This window comes from Symsagittifera roscoffensis, chromosome 10, assembly GCF_963678635.1.
Source record: "Symsagittifera roscoffensis chromosome 10, txSymRosc1.1, whole genome shotgun sequence".
NCBI classification, from domain to species: domain Eukaryota; kingdom Metazoa; phylum Xenacoelomorpha; order Acoela; family Convolutidae; genus Symsagittifera; species Symsagittifera roscoffensis.
In genome coordinates, this window is record NC_087071.1 from 4,886,705 (window position 1) to 4,908,233 (window position 21,529).

Sequence of the window (21,529 nt, forward strand, 5' to 3'; positions counted from 1 at the left end):
ATGACATTCAATTCAATTCAATTATTCGATACAGTGAAGAAATACATACTTAATCACTCACTGCATCAGGATAGCTAGAACAGGCTTTTCAACCTAACAAGTAGCTACCCTCCGGGATAACTATCACAATTAAGTAACGACAACGGGTAAACAAATCAGAAAAAGTTGTCGACCAGCTGTACATTGTCTAAAATGTAATTTCTTTTGAAAACCTTTAAAAATTTTGACAGCTGTTCTTGAGAGTACGTTTCGATTTTATCGGGTAGGAGTTTATTTGACATCAAAAAATTGAAACATTTAACGATTTTGCATGAAAGGGAGTTTTCCATAGTTTTTGTCCTACAGCGATAAAACGGAATCATTCCGTTAGAAGTAGAACGTGTATTTCGTTTATTACTATAATTACTGACGTTTAGAAAATCAAGAGGTGAACGTTTTAAATATTGAAAAATGGTTTCTTTAAAAAGTTGAGTTAAATAAATTTCATGAACTGTATCAATGCCCAGATCATTAAACTTTGTTGTTATGTGATCGTATTTGCGTTTGAAGAATATAGTACGGAGAATTCTTTTCTGGCAGATATAAATTTTTTCTAAATTTGTTTTGCTAGTACTCCCATAAACAAGCAGACCATATGAAATTATAGGTACCACATATGCCAGGTAGAACTTTAACAGCATTTTGCGAGAAAAAGCTACCCTGCCCTTATACATAATTCCGTTAAATCGGCCTAGTTTTCTGCACACAGTTTCAACATGGTCTGTAAATTTGAGTTGACTATCAATGATAACACCCAAGTATTTGAAACAATTTGTAAATCCTATGTTTTCACCCGCAAGTGAAAAGTCATTATCCAAACATTGTTTACCAAATGGTAAGATTTTACATTTTGTAGAGCTTATCGACAATTTATTTCGCACACACCAGTCATCTGTTTTCAGCAAATCATTTTTAAAGTAATCATTTACCCTTGTTGTTGGGAAAGAAGCAAGAATAGCAGTGTCGTCCGCAAAAAGACTTAATTCCGATTTTGAAACAATTTTATTTATGTCGTTAATGTAAAGTAAGAAAAAAAGGGGTCCAAGAACAGAGCCCTGCGGAACTCCGTACGATATTACCTGTTGCCTAGAAGTACCGTTCGAATTAACAACAAATTGTTGTCTGTTTGTCAAATAACTTAATATCAATTTGTTGAATTTTCCTCTAAAACCGTACGCGCATAATTTTTCCAGAAGAATGCAATGGTTAACTGTATCAAATGCTTTTCTCAGATCAATAAAAAGTGCCAAGCCCATATTTTTTGTCTCAATCGTTTTTCGCATGAATTCAGTAACTCGTAGGACAGCATGGATACAAGAATGTTTTTCGCGGAAACCAAACTGTTCCGGTATTATAATATTGTTTTTGTTAATGAAAACTAGCATTCTTTTATAAATTATTTTTTCAAAAATTTTGCTAAAAACTGTCAAAAGACTAATAGGTCGATAATTACTGGGATTTTCTTTTTCTCCTTCTTTCGGAAAAGCGACAATTTTTGCAATTTTACAAGCATCTGGAAAATATGCTGTATCAATACATTTATTAAAAACGTTTGCCAGGAAAACAGATATGACTGGTGAACATAATTTAATCATTTTAGTTGAAAGACCATCATGACCACTTGAAGTTTTAGTTTTTAAGGCCCCTATTACCTTAAACACTTCATGTTCATCCGTTTTAAAAATTACAAAACTTGATATGTTTCTGTCTAAGGTGCTTACCAATATTGACGAAGAAATCATTAAGTAAGTTGGGTTCAATCTCTTTTTGGGCTGGTTTTCGTTTTCCACAAAAACGATTAAAAGCTTGAAACATTTGTTTTGATGATGTACATTTTTCAATTTTCTTATCATGATAGTCTCTTTGAGCACGCCTAATTGCCATTTTTACCTTATTTCTAAACATTCGGAAGCAATTAATTTTCTCTAGTGAAGGTTTCTTAATCATTTTGGCATGAAGACGATCTCTCTTTTTACACATTTTTTTGATATCATTGGTGATCCAGTCTTTGTGTTTTTTCCTTAGTAATGTTTGTTGGGGGCAAAAACGGTCAAAAACATCCAGACACATTTTTGTTAAATCGGTCAACATGTCATCAATTGTTGCCATATTGCAATTATTGAGATTTTGATGCAAAACAAACAAGAATTTCAAAATATTTTCATTTCTGTTCAAGATTTTCAAGTTTCGACCTATCTTAAAATTGTCACTATCATCCAAAAAAGGTCCAATAGAGGCAACTAGCGCATAATGATCACTTAGAGAAGTTTTAAAGTAGTTACGCTCATATCATATTTACTGATGATATGATCAATACAGGTAGAACTAGATGCGGTTTCTCTTGTTGCTTCACTATTTGATATGAAGAATCCAAAAAAACTAAGTATCAATTTATATTCATCAATTAATCGAGAATTGCGCGACACGTCCAGAATATCTAAATTCATATCTCCCACAATGATTGAGTTCTGACATTGTTTTGAATTCAAATTCACGAGTAAATCCTCAAATTGCGTTAAGAAATGCTTTGAATTGATTGATGGCGGTCGATACATCAAACAAACGTTTAGTTTCTGTTTACTTCCTAGAGTTAAAGTTAAGACAACATTTTCTAGTTCATTCGATAAAATTTCGTGCGAAAAGTCAATTTGATTTTTTATGAAAAATGCTAAACCCCCACCCCTACTTTTTTGACGGTTAACAAAAACTCCTTCTTGGTAGCCGTCCAAGTTATAAAGTTCCAAGGGATCATTGTCACTTAACCAAGTTTCGCATAAGGCAACGACATATGGTTGCCATTTTAGTGAAGCAACAAGAATTTTTAATTGGTCATGATGGTTGCGCAGTGATTGAATATTTAAGAAAAGTATGTCCCCGTCGTTACCCATTAGAAATCCCTTTAAAATCAAAAATAAAGCTTTAACACAGGAAAAAAAGATATATTTTTCTGATGTTCAGAAACTCTTTTTAATTTTCAGGTTGATCTTTTTCTTCGCTGCTGCCCATATTATCGTCGCTAACAACATCACCACTGGTAGTCATTTTCTTAGGAGGTGGAGAATGGCTTTCAATGAGTTTTTCCACCAAACAGCATAGTTTATCAAGTTTCCGCTCTTGTATATCATTTTGCGATTCATGACTATCCGGTGATCTAAAAGCCACGTTCCTTTTCCTTTTCCCCGGAGTTCCCAAAAAAGAATAAGATTTTGGATATTGAACATCGTCGGAATCAGCAGCATTTTGAATAACATCCGTATATTTTTCATTGTCAGTAGTTACTGAGATATCATTTCCCATATAAATATCGACATCCTTCTTGTTATCAATTGGTTGCCATCTGCCATATGAATTGTACTTTTTAATCTGGACTTGATTCTTATGAGTAGATGCTAGTAGATTTTTTTCCCGTCTGCAGTAGTTCATAATTTCCCTATCTTTTTCTGCCAATCGTTCGTTTACATGAATTTTATTTCCAGTTAAATCATCCCAAAAATCGAATCTCTTATTCCATACAGCATCTCGCTGGTGATTATACAAAAACTTGACAATAATCGGACGATTTCGACCTTTACCTGGTAAATAATGACACGCGACGATGTCCTGGGGCTGAATTGAAATATTTACTGACCTTAGTATCTTCACAATTGAATGGACAGGGTACTCACCACCATCCGACACACCATGAAATGTTAAACACATAAATGAGGAATACCTTTCCACTTTCGTAACTCTTTTTTCCAACTCATGATTGTCGTAAAGAAGCCTGTCATTCTCACCCCGTAATTCTATAATTTCATTCTGTTGGGAATCGATCTGTTTTATTAATTGCTCAAGAAGTAATCTAACAGAGTCTCCATTATTCAAATCCGTCAAAGAAAGTTTTTGCAGTAAGGCCATATTGAATTGTTGAAAGCGAACGTATTTTAAACGAAGATTTTATGCAGCAAACGTAAAAAGAACAACGCGACTGTTTCTTAGCTCATTTTCAGACATCCATTTTCGGCCGGCCGACCATAAGAGTTTTTGAAAGGCCTTTTGAGTAATTTTGTGGCGGAGTCCGGCCAAAAAAACGCGTTTTTCTGGTCAAAATTTTTTCCAAAAAAGTTCAACAGCTTATGATATTTATGGTGTTCTAAGGGAGCACGAAAAATAATTTGGTGGACCTAAGAAAATCATCAACATTTTGATTATTTCTCAGCTTAGGTATTTCAACACCCCCATCTAGTAGGTTTTAATGACGAGCATGTTAATTTCAAACAAAACCTAATCGTTCCTTGCAGATACGTTTGCAAAAAGTTTATAATTATCTCTGCAAATAGTCGTGACTTTCAGTCGCTTGTTGTCCCAAGCTGAACTTTGATTCTATTTTTAAAATTTATCATTTTATTCACTTTAAAAACTCGAGTTACCTTTTTATCTTAACTCGATTGCTTTTATCATTTTTAATCAACCTAAATTTGTTGGTTTCAGCTAATTGATATTTCGAATAAATAAATTTGCAAAAAAAGATTTGTCATATCAGACTTAGTGTATGATAGCTTTCGAGTTCTTTAAATGTAAATGGACTCAATTAAACTTTGATAAAATCAAGACTTCAGGTATGCGCACTTAGATGCACTTATATTCAACTATTTTCCTACGCAAAAAAATCAACTGATAAAAATGATTAAAATGAAAAGGAAATGAATCGATTTACGTCATTGACTATCTTCTTCAAACAATTGCGAGTAAATCAAACTTGATCTGAGAAAGTAAATTTTTACATGCTGTTAAAATAGGAATTCGGAAATGTAAATTGATTTGAAAAGTTCTTGTTTTTATCAGGAAATTATAAATGAGAAAACTACTATAATTAGGTCAAGGAATTCCTGAAATATTTTTTTTGTTTGATAGCTCGATTGGCGATAATTTTGTTGATTATCGTGCAAAGAATTGATTTTTGATTTTCCGAAATCTCGAAAACAGTAAGAAGAGACTTTTTATTTACAAAAATCTTTTTTTACTAAATTTTTTTTTGTCCGATTAAAATTTTTGTCCGATTTTATTGCTTAAAATCTGTAAAAAATGTATTTTATATGCATTTTTTCTGTATTGCCGATCGTGTTAATTTTTTGTTCAAAAATTTAAGAATTTTGTTTTTCGTTTTTGTATTAATTGATACTCTTTTTAATTTTTAAAACTTAATACAAGGAGAATAGGCAAAATTTCTGGAAAATTATGATTACAAATCCGATTTTGGTTCAGAATTTTGTCAGTTTTTGTTCAACGGTTATTGGTGGTCATTTATCTTAATTAGCCCGAAAATTGACATATAAAAAACTATGAATATCATCAATTTAAACGAAATTTTGTTTACAAAAATTGCAGAAAAATCGTTTGTATCATCATTTTAAATCATAAAATAGAATGAAACATTAAATGAAAATATAGCAAAAAAATCTTTGATTTTATTTTTTAAAATTCTGCTGTTGGGCCTGCATTTCACACGAATTACGAATCTAAACTGGGTAATTGGCATTTTTTACGCAGACTCCACAACATTGCTTATTGTCTTTTTTGTAGCTTAATTGAATCCTGTTTAAAAAATTGCAGAATCGGGAATAGTTTGTGGAGTCCACAAACAAATATTTAATTATTAAGTTGTATACTAAAATTTTGCGGAACCCTAATCAGTTGCGGAATCTTCCTAAAACTTGCAGAACCTGTGGAACCCGCTTAAAATTGCGGAACCTTCTTGCAGCTTGCGGAAACCACTTTCATCAATATATTTTTAAATAATTTTTTTTAAATTTTACAGCTTTTGCTTATATTTTTAAAATCAAAATAAAAATCTTCAAAAAAATCTGAGCATTGTTCCCGTTTTTGATCTATCTGCTTTGCCGCAATATGAAAATTCAAGAGAAAAAGAAACGAGAAAAGAAAAAACTTCAGCAAATCAGTTAGATTCATTTTTTTATCAGTTTTTTAAAATAAATAACGTATTAAAATAGAGAAAAACGAGTTTTACAATCCAATTGTATGAGGTTTGGTTTTCGGAAGTAGTTTTTAATTAAGATATTGAATCTTAAATTTTAATGAAGTCGAATAGGTTCCTCAGTAACTTATATTGAACTGAATTGGATTGAAAACGATCTGAAATCTGTATTCGGTCCGTTTTTCAATCTGATTCATAATTTTTGTCTGCTTTTATTAAGTTGAAAAAAGATCAAAGGCAAGAAAAATTGATTTTCAGTCATTTTAAAGATGATTTTTTATTTTAAAATTTTTTGACCTTGATTCAACCTTGTACGGTTTTTAGTGATTTTTTAAAAGTATTTGATTTTTTTAATCTAATTAAAATAACAGATAAAACTTGTTACAACAAAATTAAATTCAACTGCTCAATTGATGGACCGTTTTTGAGAAAATTTCATTGAAATAAGATGAGAAGTTCTTATTAGTTTTTATTAGGTTGTGAAAACTATTTTAGAAACTGAAAGTATGTTTAGGCTGAGCTGGATTGAGTTTTCACTCAAAGTTTGTTAAATACAAAAATTAAATAGACTACTGAAAATTGGGTTGAACCATATTTGTGGTGACTTGGATTCCCAAGATAAGGCTTAAAAATTGTGCGTCTTGAGAGAAAAAAGAAAAAAAATTTTCTGATAAGACAATTTTTACTTAACCAAACTGGATTTAAGAGCGTTCCTTAATATTTGAATTTAAAAAGTTGCAATACCTTTTGGTAATTACTGGAGAAAAAAAAACAACCTAACAAATGATTTTGTAATTATTTTCAAGGAGGCTTTGCGATTTTGTTATTATTTTCAAAGGCTTTCACCACAGAAAGCCTTTGAGCAAAAACCTTTTCACATTGCCCCAGAAAAAAAATTATGAACAGCAAAAATATTGGCCAAATAGAAGATGTTTCTTAGCAATTAAGTAACTTGCTCTTTTTGAGCGTTTGAACATGCTTATACCAATAAAAAGAAAATTTTGAGCTCATTTGCCATCATTGTGCTTTTGTACTACTGTGTTTTTTACGGTGTCAGTATGTTCGATGAGATTTTTAATGTTTCGAATAAAAGCTGGAAAAAACATTGGCTTCCATATAGCCTTTACATCAACAATGACAGCCATAAACCAGGTACATGCAAATCTGAGAGCAAAAATACGTTGACAGCTATATCATTCAAATGAGAGTATGAGAAGCTTTGTGGTTTTTGAATTTTGAATTATCTAGTTGCGTAGCATTTTTTCTCTGGTACCTATTTAAGTAGGTTTAAATTGTATCGAAACTTACATATTGCCCAAATTTTCAAGTACAAAATTTAACTTGCGTTCGTTTAATGACTTTTTAAACCAAATAAAATGAACAAAGCCTACAGTCATTTGGAAAGCGTCAATGATCGAAAGGAAACAGAAAAAGACGGACATTTTTTTTCTTAAGAAAACGAATTTCAAAGTAAAAATTTTTGGCCTTGAACCTCTTTGATTTTCGATTCGAATTGATGACTGAAAGTGTTTTCGATTGAATTAATTGAGAGTTCTGGATAAACAGGCAAACTTTTTGTTCCGCTGGGAAATCTAAAAACTAAATTCCACCTTACAAATTACAATTAGTAGGCGTTTGTTTTTGCGCCATTTTAGCTTTCACAATTGGATAGTACATTCTGCGTACTTTTTAGCAAATGAATTTAATTTGTAATCAAAACGAGCGAAATTATCTAAGTGCATTTATAAATGCGTTAATACGTATGAATCTGTTGTTATAAGAGACTTTCCTGAAAAACGAAAAAAAACTCACCTATATAAGAATCTATATACCATGAATATTTAAGCGGGGATCCTATATATCAGCAAAAAGACTTAGAAGAATCTTCACTGCATTCATCGACTAATAACAAAAGATCAACAAAAACCTTACCACTCTCAAAGGTTTTCAAAACAGGGTACAAAAATTAAAAGTAGATTAAAATTATACTAATATCAGACAAGGAGTAAAATTTTAGACGAATTTTGACCTCTCTTAATCTACACTTCGTTTTCAATAGATAGAATTAAAAAGATCACTAGTGTCCAGAAAATTTAGTCTGATTATCATTTTTTCACTTTCAGTTTTTTTTTGGAATAATTTCCCCATATTTTATCTTAGCTCTATTCACCTACTTGATTTTGTTTTTGCTATTTGCTCAACAATCGACCACTTTTGGGTAGCAATTGTTTTCAGCTGACTTAATCACTTATAACCAACTACATGTAGTTGATTTCCAGTAATTTTAGTACCAAAAAAGCAGACTAAAAGACATTGTTAAGTTTGCACGGTGCTCTTTATGCTTTTTACAAACTTCAAACCAACAAGTCGGCACAATTTGACTTTGAAGTTAGGCACGCAGTATAAAAATTGTCTGGAGCCGAATAAATTTTCTTGTTAAAATAACTTTCCAAACCGAAAACCCACAAAAAACAATTTTATTCGATTTTTTTCTTTTATTTTCTGTTTTGTAATGATTTTTTTAGTTGTCGGAAATCACGAAAACTAATTGTTGTTTTCCTTGCTACTAGAATATTGAATGGTTGATCGTAAAAAGCTTGATATTTAAAACCAACAACCCAGACATTCTAAGGTTTTCATTCACGTCTACGCGGGGTGTATTTAACAATCAAGGTTATTCCTTAAAACGCTTCTGAATAGAAATCATTTCTTGAGCTTCGAAAATTAATGCTGAATTGTTTAGCTCTTTCTTATTCCCTCGCTCATGCTAACTTTAGACTTGAGGCAATCTTGCTATTGTCTGGTGATCCATTTTTTAAATTATACTGGTATTCATGGTATATTTTGTACCATGCTGGTTATTGCAACGCTAAGCGTTCAGGGTTGAAAAGAAACTAGTTGACATATTTATAATCTCCTGTCTGTATTTCAGTCCTATTGACTACAATAATTTATTCTGACATAAATTTCGTTACTACGCTATTCAAATAAATTGAAACAGGGCGAGGTATACAAAACAGTTCCTGTTTTGTTTTAAGTAAAAGTCAATTTTTCATTTCCATTTAAAGCAATCATCATATCACCTTTTCAGGTAGTGCAAGTAAGCTTGAAATTTATAAAAACACTGTAAAATAAATACTCCATTATCGCACGTTTAAAAGAAATTGGATTACTATTTCTACCTTTTAAAGCTCTAAATTTGTTTTTTAAAGGATACCAGAAGAAAAGTCAAAGCTATTTTATTACGCTACCTATAAATGCATTGACAGCAAAACGCTCCAAGCTGTTTAATAGGTGTAAAAAACGAACCAATTTTTACGCAAAATTACGTGATATTTACATTTTTCCTGTTGTAATTGTTTATTGTTTATACGTTTTTCGCTATAATACATGCAAAAAAGAAAACGGCGTGAAAAAATACGTTTTAAAAATATGGAGGAAGTTACAAGTCAAATTAAAACAACAAACGACACCGAATGAAAATAATTACCATTGACGTTTTCTTGTTTGTTTCTTTTTTATCACACAACCAGTTGAATGTATTATGCATTCAGTTTTTACCCACAATTGACTAATTCAACTTCCGTGCTTTTTAATCTGGCGAGCAAATCAGTCAATAATGTCCGCACAAAGAATTTTCAACTCTGCCAATTTATCACTTCAATTAAAGTTGCTAATTTTCCTCCTAAAATAATTTTTATTCACTTTATTTTACTGAGTACATAGAAGAAGAATTACCATTTTAATTGTTACAGTTAGTTATTGCTTGTTACAACGTATTCTTATCAATTACCGTTGCTTAAGTGGTGCGATAATTAGTTTTTAGTCTAACAATTTTCGTAAGTTTTCTACAACATAGGCAGTTCAAAAAATCGAAAAAAAAATATCAGAAACTGAGCGGAAAGTCATGCAAGAACGATTTTTGCCTAAGAATACTTAAACTTTTGGTTTTTCCTGAAAAATTTTCGCGCAGTTCACCTTATTTTGCAGAATTTAAGCAACTTTTTGGTTTTTTTTTTCAGAAGATTTAAGGAAGATTTTGAATCTACGTTATATATTTTTTTTCTTTTTTTTTTCAATTGGGTTTCAGCGCTTTCAGTTCTATCAAAAATTCAGCTAGTTTCTAGCAGTATCTTAGCGGATTTTTTTTTCGATGCCACCTAAACATATTTAGCTTCAGACGATGCATACTTTTGGATGCATAGTTGCTGCCAAACTAAAAATTTTCGATTGAGTGAAATTAGTATTGACTCTAAGTTTTCAATCAATTTAATACAAAATCTTAAACTCTCGAATCAGGGGGTCATGTTTCAAACAGAAGGCGTTTTGTTACGTATAACTTATGCAGTGGACCAATACGCTTGTTCTTTGGTAAATACTCATTATTTCACAAAAATATGAAGAAAGTCTGTGTTTTTTGTGAGCTGTAAGCGGATTCCGCAACAAGGACGCTCCCTTTGTTCTTCCTTTGTTCTTTCATTCTCTTTGATCTTTGCAACAGAATTTTAAAGACTTGTCATGTTTGAAGACTTGTCTCTCGAATCCAGAAACATACAGACACAAAATTGTGCGCCTATCCAGTGCACAGTTTAGCCTTGCAATGTACTTCGAAAAAAATGCTTAATTTATAATGTTTTTGTCACACTCTGGAATTAAACAACTAACTTATGGTTAACTTTTTTTCCATACTCTAAAAATTCATGGAATAATTTTTTTCCATAATTGAAAATGGATAAAACACAAAACTTTGAAACAATTTTTTTTAAAATTTTCAATTATGAAAAAAAAATTATCCAAATTTGTAGGGTTTGGAAAACATGCTTATCATAAAATTTCACAGCACGAAAAACTTGGTTTTGATTTTTTTTCATACATTTTTCTTAGTTACTGTTGTTGGATAAAACACAAAGCTATCAAACAGATTCTTTTTTTGCAAAAACAGTAAACAAGGAAGTTTCGGTGATTGAGAAAAAAGGTCAGTTTTTTCACAAACTTTGTTATATCATCAAAAAAATAATATTGACAAGTTTTTAAAAAAACAATTGTTTGTGAATTTTGTTTTTTTTTTGGGTACAAATTTCAACCTGGATATCGTTATAGAGACATAGTATCAATTTTTTTGCCAAAGTTTCTCGCATGTAATCAAAACTGCTACTGATTTGTTTTGTTTGAGTTTTCAACCAATTTCAGATAATTTTCGAAAAAGTAGACGTCAACACGGGTTGCCTCGTAAAAAATAGCAAACTATAAATTTTGTTCGTAATGGTACAATTTTAAAAGTAAATTTTGTTTGGCCGATGCGTAAGGGATCTTCATCAACCAAGGTGTTGGAAGCTCCAAGTAGCGTGCTCGAAACGTTCATATGTCAAAACGTTATTAAATTGGTTATGGAAAAGAGGTTGAAAAAATAACTTACAATTCTACGACGATCACAATTACACAAAGTTACAACCCGTTTCAAAAGATCTAGTTTTTTGTTTTGAACTAGCTGTTAAATAGTTCCTATTTCAGAAGTATATGCACATATCTGTTTTTTAGGCAAATTATGTGCTTAACTTATGTGCGTAAAAAATTATGAAAGTTAGAAAAGTTCATAAGGTCGCAAAGTGCTTTCAAATAAATTTCTATACCGTTATTACAGATACGAAGCAATTTTTACTATAACTTCTTAATATATAATTTTTTCAAGTGCAACCATGTAAAAACTTTCAGGTTTCAGTTGTAGCTCAGGCATTTTGAACAATTTTGAAGTTTTTTTAAATAGTTTTATCAATACTAGATATGAAGCGGGTTGTTGTTCATTAGTTTTATCAGTAAAAAAGATATTTAGAGGTTGAAAGAAATAGGGGGTCAATTACACAGTTAGTTTTGATGAATCTTGTTGTATAGTTTTGAGACGTGTTGTATTCGGGATTTAGATGCAGGCGCGGATCTAGAGGGGGAAGTTTCTCAAGGGGGGAGTTTTCAAATAATTGTTGAAAATTTTGTCGGCCTTTCTTTTTTTAGGTCGACCAAAATGATTTTCTGAGCTCTCCCAAATCACTATAAAGACCCCCAGTTTGACCAAATTTTTGTGCGACGCAGGCAAGTTTTTGGAAAAACAGGCCGAGAAAGGCGTGTTTCTGGGCTTTTTTTTGGAGTTTTGACCAAAAATTGCGTTTTTTTGGCGCGCGCTCCCCCCTCAAATTAGTATATATTGGCACCCAAGGCGCCTTTAGAAAAATTTTAGGGTAGTCAGCCAAAAATGGATATCTCAAAATAGTACAAAGGAGGGACCTGTTTAGATGTATATTGAAATGAGGTTTCCAATTCTGTAAAATGTGACATGGTTTTTCCATTTAAAAGAATTTCTATTGAGCTTCTTTTGTCTAACAAAAGTCTTTTTTTTTCAAACAGTTTTGATTTTGCCAGAAGTAGAAAAAAATTATGATAAGTGTTCTGTGATAGCGACTTTTGGTCAAATCGGTTAACAATTTTTTTAACCATTTTTCCAGATTGTTTTTTTTTGTGTACAATATTACTAAATATTATTTTGCTCGGATTAGTAAAAAAACATCACAATTTACGTCACAGCTTTCAAAAACAGTCGGAATATTAATCCGTTGGGAATGACAGTTGAAAATTGAGTCAGAACTCTGTGAGACTCAATTTGGAAGTCGCTGTAAAATTTTAGTCTTTAATGTCAGCTAGGTCTCCTGCATCGAACACGAGTAAACAATTAAAAACAACAAGCGTTTGACGTTATAAAGCTGTCTTGCTGCTGAATTGCTTTTATACTTCAAAAAAAATTAGAAGACAGTTATGAAAGCAGAAACTTAGAGGGTTGAAGAAATAAGGAACACTTTAAGCGGAAAAAAATCAATTTCTAAATCATTACTTACGAAAATTAGTGATTATAAAAAGAGTAAAACTCAATGAAAGTTTTCAGTTAACGAACTTAAGAGTTGCTTATGAAAATTTTTTCTAACAGAGAATTTACGTTTTCAGAGAAAAAACAAAAACATTTAAAAAGTGAAAATCAAATTTGCAATTTTTTTTTTTCGTTCTTTATAATTTTTTAAGGCAAAACGTCTTACTTTTTCGTGATTTTTAAATGTGAACTAAAAAAATGGTTTGATTTCGTCTTAAAACACTTTCAAAACTTGAACTGATGTGCATCAACGTGCTCAACAGTTGGTCTATTCGACATAATTGAATTATTTTGATATTTACCCTTTGAAGCTAATTTCAATGGCTTCCTGCTGGCCAAAACATATTTTCATTTCTGATATTATATTTATCTATTTTTTTTGCTTCTTGCGTTTATCTTCTTCGTCATAACTGAATATTCAATTTTTTGGATATGAAAAAAATATGAAAAATTGAATCTGGAAGTTTTTTTTTTAGAAATTCAACCAATTTTTATGTATAGTTGGTTAAATTCTGCCTTCGAATTTTTTGAAAAAACTCTGAATCGCAGAGTTGATTATTTTTAGACACAGTAAGCAAAACTTAAAATCTTAAGAGTTTGTCAATAATTAAATCAGTTTAGTTATAATTAAATCCTAAGAATTTGTTAATAATTAAATCAATTTAACTATAATTGAGTTTTGAGTTATCGAATTTAAGCATTCTGTTTTTAAAATAGCTATTTTGAGAGAACTTGGGGATTTGACACTCTCTTTTTAAAAAATCTTCTTTCTGAGACTATATACTATATACGCATTTTCTACAAGGGCTGCCATTTAGCAAGCAGTTTTAGATTTGATGCTTTAAAGATATCTAACTAACGTTTGTTTTGCTTATCTCGGCTACAACTACAATTTACAAGAGAGATATAGCGCCCATGAATCATGTTTGTTTCAACTGCTTTCGAAGAAAGTGACAAAGTATTTGATATTGGAGCAGTTTTTTCTCCAGACCACCTTTGATTTTCTACGAGCCATTTTTTCAAAATCTGAAAGTTTGGTTTTCCTGAGCTCAAAATTGAAAAGATATTTTACCTCTGATTTTTTTGATTAAGTTGTGGGGCTGTAAAGTTTGCCGATTTGGCTATCCTGGAACAATTTATGGCAATTTATTTTGTGTTGATCACGCGTAAGCTGCACTTTAATCCGGTTGTTTTTCGATTTTTTGTATTGTTCATCATTTTCTTTGTTTAGTTTGGTTTAGTTTAGTTTGAAAAATTTCATCAATTCAGGAATTAATTCAAGATTTTCAATGTTATTAATCCGACTTTCAAAAAGATATTAAAAATACCATGCTTTAGTTTGAAACATTGTATCAATTAATTTTCAATCCACACAACAGACAAAAAGAGAAATATGGGTTTTTATAAAAGATTTTCAAGCTTTCGGGAACTATGCCATTTAGGAAGTTACCGTTTTCTCTAATATTCCGGGCTCAAAATTTTCTTTGTCTCAAAATACAAAACAAAAATGATTGAACTTAAAAATTGAGTAGGTTGTAGGTAAAAAAGACTTATTGCGAATTTATCAAATCTCTTGGCAAAAATATATTGTGATATAGTCTAGTGTTTTTATTAATTTTTATGATTTCAATTGAATTATAATCAATAATAACGGATTTCTTGTTTACGGAATAATTGATTATAGTAACAAAATAATCAAGTTCTAAGTCTAGATTTGCAAAGAAAAGATAATGACAAAAAAGACAAAAGTTTTCAATTACCATCAACTAGCATCCTTTAATTTTGCGTGCGGGACGCAAGCAGAGAAAAAATGAAAACTATTTGAATTTTATATTTTACGGATAATTCAAAGTGTTTTTTTTGGATCTGTGCAAATACAGATTCAACGTTTAACTTTTGGAAAAAATGCTTTTTCAGAATAAACATCCAACAAAAAAGAAATTTTGACATCTGACATTATTGTTTGAAAAGACTTACTACTTTACAATCAGTTTCTTTTTTTTAGAAGAGTAATTGTTTTTTTTTTGGTTCAATTAATTACTTCAACTGACTAGGTTTGTAAAGCCCTAGTTTTCAATTTAAAAATGATGTTTTAGGTTAATATACACATAACGATAATCAATAGCAGTAAGTCACATTTTCTAAAACTTGAGCATCAGTTTATTTATTCATTGTTAACTTAACTTCTTAGTTTTGTCTTTTTCAACGATCTTGAAAAAGATGAAAAAACTGCTCTCGATTTTCTTTCTTGCAGACAAAATTGTTTTTTTTTTCAATTTAGAATTATTTACATAGTCTGAATGATTTTGATGCCCTGGAAATAAAAAATGGAAGAACACTGCTATTAAAGTAATACGGGTTCAAACATTTGGAACAATTAATTCACGCATGATTTCCATTTTTGCATTTAACGCTTGCCCTAGGCGGCAAATTATTCTGGTTCAAAAAACATTCCGAGCCCAAATGATAAAAGCTAATTTGTGTTGGAAATTGCTTGAGAACTTTGAAAAATAATAAATTTTTTGGAACGTTTTTTTAACATTTTGTATTATAAAAAGTTATCATTTTTGTGCGCTAAAGTTTTTGTTTATGGATTATTGTTTTTAAAATTTAAATTATTTTTTTGTGAGATATAAGATTTTTTGTAGTCAAAAAAGAAAAGTTTTTGCAATAAACCAATTCCGTCTTCCCCAAAAAATATATATTATAAAAGAGAATTTATGCCATTTTAAATGACAATTTTGACATGCTTATGAATCGGTAAGCACCATCTGGTCAAAATATGTTTTCAACATTGATTAAGAACTATCAAAAATGACTACCTCTTGTCAGCTAAGCTTATAAAAACGGTCACTTTGAACTTTATACAAACAAAATATGGCCTAGAGCTAGCTCTATTTCAATTTACTTAAAACAAAAATATATATTCTCCAGATTGAAATTAAAAGGACTTTTTAGAGTTTTTTCAGACTTTTTTCTCATAACCCCGAGACTTTTCAAAATCAAAAAAAGTTATTTTTGGTAATTTTTGTTGTTTTCATTTTCATTTTCTTAGCATAGTGTATTAGCATACTCAAGTCGTTTAGTTCGTCATTTAGGTTAGTACTAGAATTTACTCAATTGATAAATGCATAGGTAATTCACCACTGTCAAAATCATAACAGCACCATATAAAAAAACTAATCCGCCGCGCTATAAGAATTTCAATATATAAAATTTCTTTGAGCAGCACAGTGATAGCCATTTTTTATAAATTCTGTTGTTTGAAAAAAGTCGTATGGAGATTTTTTTGAAGAGTTATTACTTTTTTTGCATGACTGCCTTTTGCCATTATACCATATAGAAAATAATATTGCTGTTATTTCTAGCCATTTTTGTTTTTATGTTGTTGTTTTTGGTGCCTTTTTAAAACTCAATGCAACAAGTTTCTACTTGAAAAAAAAATCCGATTAGAAAAAAATAAATTAGCTGAGTAATTTGTAAACAAAAACTCTTTTCACAGAATTATTTGTTTAAGATTGCGTAAAAACCATTTAAAGTGACTATTAAAAGGCTCTTTACTTCTATCAAACACTTTTTTGTGAAGCCCGTTGTTAAAAACCTTCTAGAATTGTATAACTCGCAACATTTTCGAAAAAGGATCTTTTTGAAATACAGGAACTCTTTTTCTCGAGATTATGGATTATAAGAAAACAGCTCAGCACCAATTTAGAAAGCGAAATTACTTGCTTTAATAAATATTGTTGTTTTAAACTGTTTTGAAAACAAGTTTGAGCGGTTTGAAATCCTAAGCATAAACTTGTGCCAAGAAAACCGTGTTTATAAATAACTAACAGTTTCTTGAAGGAATTCGATACCCATTTCTCCAAAGTCAGAATTACCAAGTTTCAGCCTATTCAATAATTTCTTGAGTTTCAGTCAATTATTTGATTTATTTGTTTTGATGTCGTAAATTTCCTAAGTTTCCGGAAATTTCTTCCCAATTTAATTTCCTGATTGCAACAATGCACCTGAAATTGAACGATCAATTTTGTCAGTTGAAGAATTCGCGTAATTTTTGAGCGCACATTTTTTTTTTATTTCATTTACAGTAAATTTTTATATAATGCACTTGTTTTCTAAACGCCAGTTTATCTTCCTTTGATAAAATTACCTTTTTGAAGATTATTTCACGAAAAAAAAGAAGCTTTCCCGGAAAAATAACGCTGAAATTATATCTTGTTTTTCCCTCGCTTATTTACATAAGAACGCCATTAAGATAAGCGACCCCCTTCGAATTTTTCAGGAGGCGGGTTTGAACAATCGTTTGTCCACGAAATTCGATTACTGTTTTCAATTTAGCTGATTGCCATTACTATAGCTCGTCTGGAAGTTTGTACAATTACGCTAATTCAAATGGGAGTTTCCATCATTTTTACAACTTTTTGCTTGTAAATTTGGTCCAGGCTATTAAAAGCAGTACTTGTTTTTATAACCGGATCATGATTTGTATTTCCATAAATTTCACGCTCTGCAAATTACACCAGGGAAATCTCTTGGAATAAAAATTCATACCAATATAACGTTCGCCATAAAGTCGCGGGAATTAACGCTGTTGTTTTTCCTTTTTATTCGTTTTTACGGGTGCGGACTTTGAATTTTGATTCGACTATAAAAAATTTTCCCGGTGAATTTAAAAATTACTGGCAGAGTTTAAGTCTTCTGGGAGAAAAACGGTATTCAAGTTATCGACAAAGTTCACACCTCCATAATTTTGCTTTTCCATCATTCCTTTGTTCACTTTTATTCACTCTAATTTCATTTTTTCAACCCTTCAAAATTTGATCACGTCAGCACCGAACAGTCAAATCAATTTAACTCCCAAATTTGGTCCCCCCAAATTTCTTAATTGCTGGTAGTTTTACCCAAAGGGCAAAAAAGCGCTCAAATACCTTTCCGCCAGGAGCTCTGTCAACTAAATTTCGTCATCCTGCTCATAATTTTACTGATAAAGTCATAACTTTTATTTTTTAAGTTGACATCTGCAAAGTTTTATTTGCCAATCAATCCAACTTTTCACTTTAATTTTCTTTTTACTTTGTTACTGTCAGTCTCGTCACGGATAAAAGCATTAAATTATAACCAAAGTTTGACCGCTTCGAGCAAATAAACCGCTTTGAGCAAATAAACCTCTTTGAAATATTTAAGTCTTCACAAATATATCTGTCTGAATTTACCTGTTCAAAAAAAATTTGCAGAAAAAAAATATTAGAAAAAAAATTTCCGTTGTGACCAAAATTTTATAAAATTGTCAGATTTTGTGAAATTCGAAATGGCATCAGGGAGTCACAACCACCATCAGAGTTCCTCCGCAAGAGGGCGGACCAAACAGAACAAGTACGACGTCGCCAACTCGTCTGTCATCCGAGAGTAAGTGTGTTATGTCAAAAAATAAAACAGTAAATATTTGAGGCACAAGTGTCATACAAGGAAGGATCTTTGTAAAAACCAACTGTGACAGGCGGATCCCAACTATTCCAATTCAAAGCAAGTAAAGCAACTAAGTTTATCATTTTGCGCCAATTGATCGTTTTTAAGATTTTAATTTTTGTATTATTATTTTGTCTCATTTATGCTAACTTACTCGATGCTTTAAGTTACATCACTGAAAAATTAAAATCAAAAACGATGAAGTACTGTGTTTTCATTCGGGAGAACCCTGTTTGTTTTTTGGGACCCCTCTTTTTAAATTGCACGAAGTTTGATAGAGTGATCACACAAAGACTTCCGTACCCAGTAAATTTTCTAAATCAGATCTGAAATAATCTTTTTTAGATCTAGATTTCAGATCTGAAATGGGTTGTGAAATGTTTAATTAACACTTGGAGACTCAAATTATCGTTTTTTTAGATTTAATTTCAGATCTGAAAATGTTTTTCTTGCTTATTTCCGGTCTGAAAAAATCTACTTCAGATCTAATTTCAGATCTGAAAAATCAATGATCCTGACACAATTTTTCCTATTTTTGATTTTTTTGTATTTGTTAGCTTCTGCTAGCTACTAGCAGGTACTCAGCAAAGTTAAAGTTGGAGACTGTCAAAATATGTTTCCCCAAGCATCAAAACTTTTTAATACAGTTGAACAAGATATTTAGTTCCAAAGAAAATTTTTGTGAAATTATTGGTAAGTTGTTTTTACTGGTAGATATTCTAAACATAATTGTGTATTCCAAAAACATCAAAAAAACTCAACTTTTGTGCTCGAAATGCAAAAATTATCATTTAACAAAAGATTTCCCAGATCTGATTTCAGAGATGAAATTTTGTTTTTCAAGCTAATTTCAGATCTGAAACTTTGTTTCTCAGATCCAAATTTCAGATCTGAGTTTTGTAAATTCTTATGAAGATCTGAAAGTAAACTGATGTAAGAAATAAAGAATTACAGATCTTGCACAGAAAATCCGCTGGGTGCGGGTTACACTGATTATAAGTCTTACAGCAATTAATTAAATCAATAGAGAAACTGTTTGATCGTTTTCAAGTCTTTTCTTAAATTTTAATTAGGCGGCTTTATTTGCATTAGCCAGTTCCATAGTTTCTTTGACATCATCGAAGCAAGGAAACAAAAAGTTTTCAGTATATGATTAAATAACCTGTTAATTTCTGGGCACTTATCTGCTACACGTGTATAAAAGTAGCTAAATAGATAAACAAGGATTTAACAGATTTCCTTTTATGATTTCTCTTCAAAAGTTTGACACTTTAAGACAAAAAAAAGAACAATTCATGGCAATTTCTAACTTCGACATATTAACAAAAACCAGTAAGTTTCAAGTTGCGGCAGAACAGCAATCTTAGTAAAACGCTGAACAGCTCGTATGTTCAGATCAACTCATTAAAATCCCATGAACTATCTGTTTTGTTTCTGTTATCTTTTATTTATTGTATTTATCAGAAGAGCATATACGATTTCTTAATAAAAATTAGAATTTTTTTGAATGTTTCTACATCAAAAAAGTGACTATTTGTTTGTGCTTGGATTTGAATTTTTTTCAGACGAATAATGACTGTTTAATTTTTTGTTGCGGCAAACGTTTTTATACCATCAGGAAGATTGTAATGTTCTTAGTTCTGAGCAAAAAATATTATTTTAGTTATTACAAGTAAAACAATCATAAAAAAGCTATTGATGATACCTAAAGGGGCTTTAAACAATTCAGGGTTTATGCTAAGATGAGCCACTAGTCTTCTATTCACGCTTGTTTGGTTTCAATTTTTGACAAAATACGTCAGCGTTTCTTCATCGACTTATTTTATTACAGAAAATAAATCAACTGGTAAACTAAAAACTAAAACAGTATATACTATTAGGTTTTTGATTCTCTAGATTTATGAGTAAGTATCATCGTATCAGCCATTAGTCAACCCTATCAAAAATCAAGTTGAATTGAAACGGTTGCTAAAAATCTTTGGTTGCTAAAAAAACGGTTGTTAAAAAAGTTAGCAAAACAGATGGGTTAAAAAAATTAACTGGAATCTGCATCTTACAATTATCACTGATAAATTAGGCTAATCAGAAAAACACCTTAAATATTAAATATGGAAAATTACACATGCCATACAGTTTTTATGAGTTTTCTAAAATAATTATGGAAAAGTTAGTGTTGATTTTTAAAGAGAAACTCATTTTGATATGATATTTTGATTTGAATTGACTAGAGTGGTTTTTTAAAACATGCAATTGATATATTTAATTTTTAGTGAACAAAGTATTTTTCAATTAATTAGGTCTTGTTTATTAAGGAAGTCTGAAGCTTTGTTCACACTGGCTTGTAACTTCTCGCGATCGATTTTTGAGTTTTTCAAGTTCAAATTAAATTCAATTGCTAAAACGAAGACAAATTTTGCGTTCTTTTTAAAAAACGGAAAAAAAACGTGAATGACATTCAAGATCAATAGTGGAGTCAATAATTAGTTTTCGATTCAATTTCTTTTATTTGGAATAGTCTAATGAAAAAATTCTTTAAAAAGGATTTGAGTAGTAATTTTTTCTCCAAAATTTGGTGATGTAAAATTTTTTCATCAAAAAACTATTGTTTTAGCGGCCTGATTCTTGACATTTTGAACTGTCTGTTCCCTTAGGTTGAAACTTCAAATGTTGAAGCTGCAATGTGTATGATTAATTTTTTTTTTCAAATAGTTTCTTCAGTCGTTTCTTCTAAAAATCAATAACTCAGACTGCAGACTGTTATAACTAGCTTAAAGTTGAAGTTTTTAAAATTTGACGTGACAGTTTTGCTTGGTCAGATAGTTTTTATAGAAACATAGATACCCCTATGAAAAAAAATCTCCTTTATCAGAAAATTTTTTAAGAGTAAAAAGCGGCAGAAATAATTTGCAAATCCTTCCAAACATTTTTTGGAATTGCATGAAACTCGTATAGAAAATATGTTTTTATAGACTCCATGGGTGGAATATGTGACAAGCATTTTTAGACTAAGGTGATTGATTGATTTATCCGAATAATTGAAAAAAAATTACCGAACTTTTTGGAAACGGATCACCATTAAATTGTTAAATTGCACGCATTGTTCAAGCAACGCATCGGCCCTGTGTTCAATTTCAATC

General features: G+C 30.7%; 1 protein-coding gene across 6 annotated transcripts in view; it reads left to right on the top strand.

The window, feature by feature from the left end:
- The window catches only part of LOC134855109 (uncharacterized), a 49,145-nt gene that overhangs the window by 16,811 nt on the left and 10,805 nt on the right, over positions 1–21,529 (top strand). The window contains exons 1-2 of one of the 6 annotated variants that reach the window (XM_063871508.1): positions 9,241–9,819; positions 16,563–18,332. The exons of 1 other annotated variant lie outside the window; for it this stretch is intronic. In XM_063871508.1, coding sequence (XP_063727578.1) covers positions 18,235–18,332 — 98 coding nt within the window. In that variant the 5' untranslated portion in view covers positions 9,241–9,819; positions 16,563–18,234. Of the gene's footprint in view, positions 1–9,240; positions 9,820–15,627; positions 16,022–16,064; positions 18,333–21,529 lie in introns of those variants that run through there. 4 more of the 6 variants (XM_063871509.1, XM_063871511.1, XM_063871510.1 and 1 more) reach the window with 4 other exon arrangements.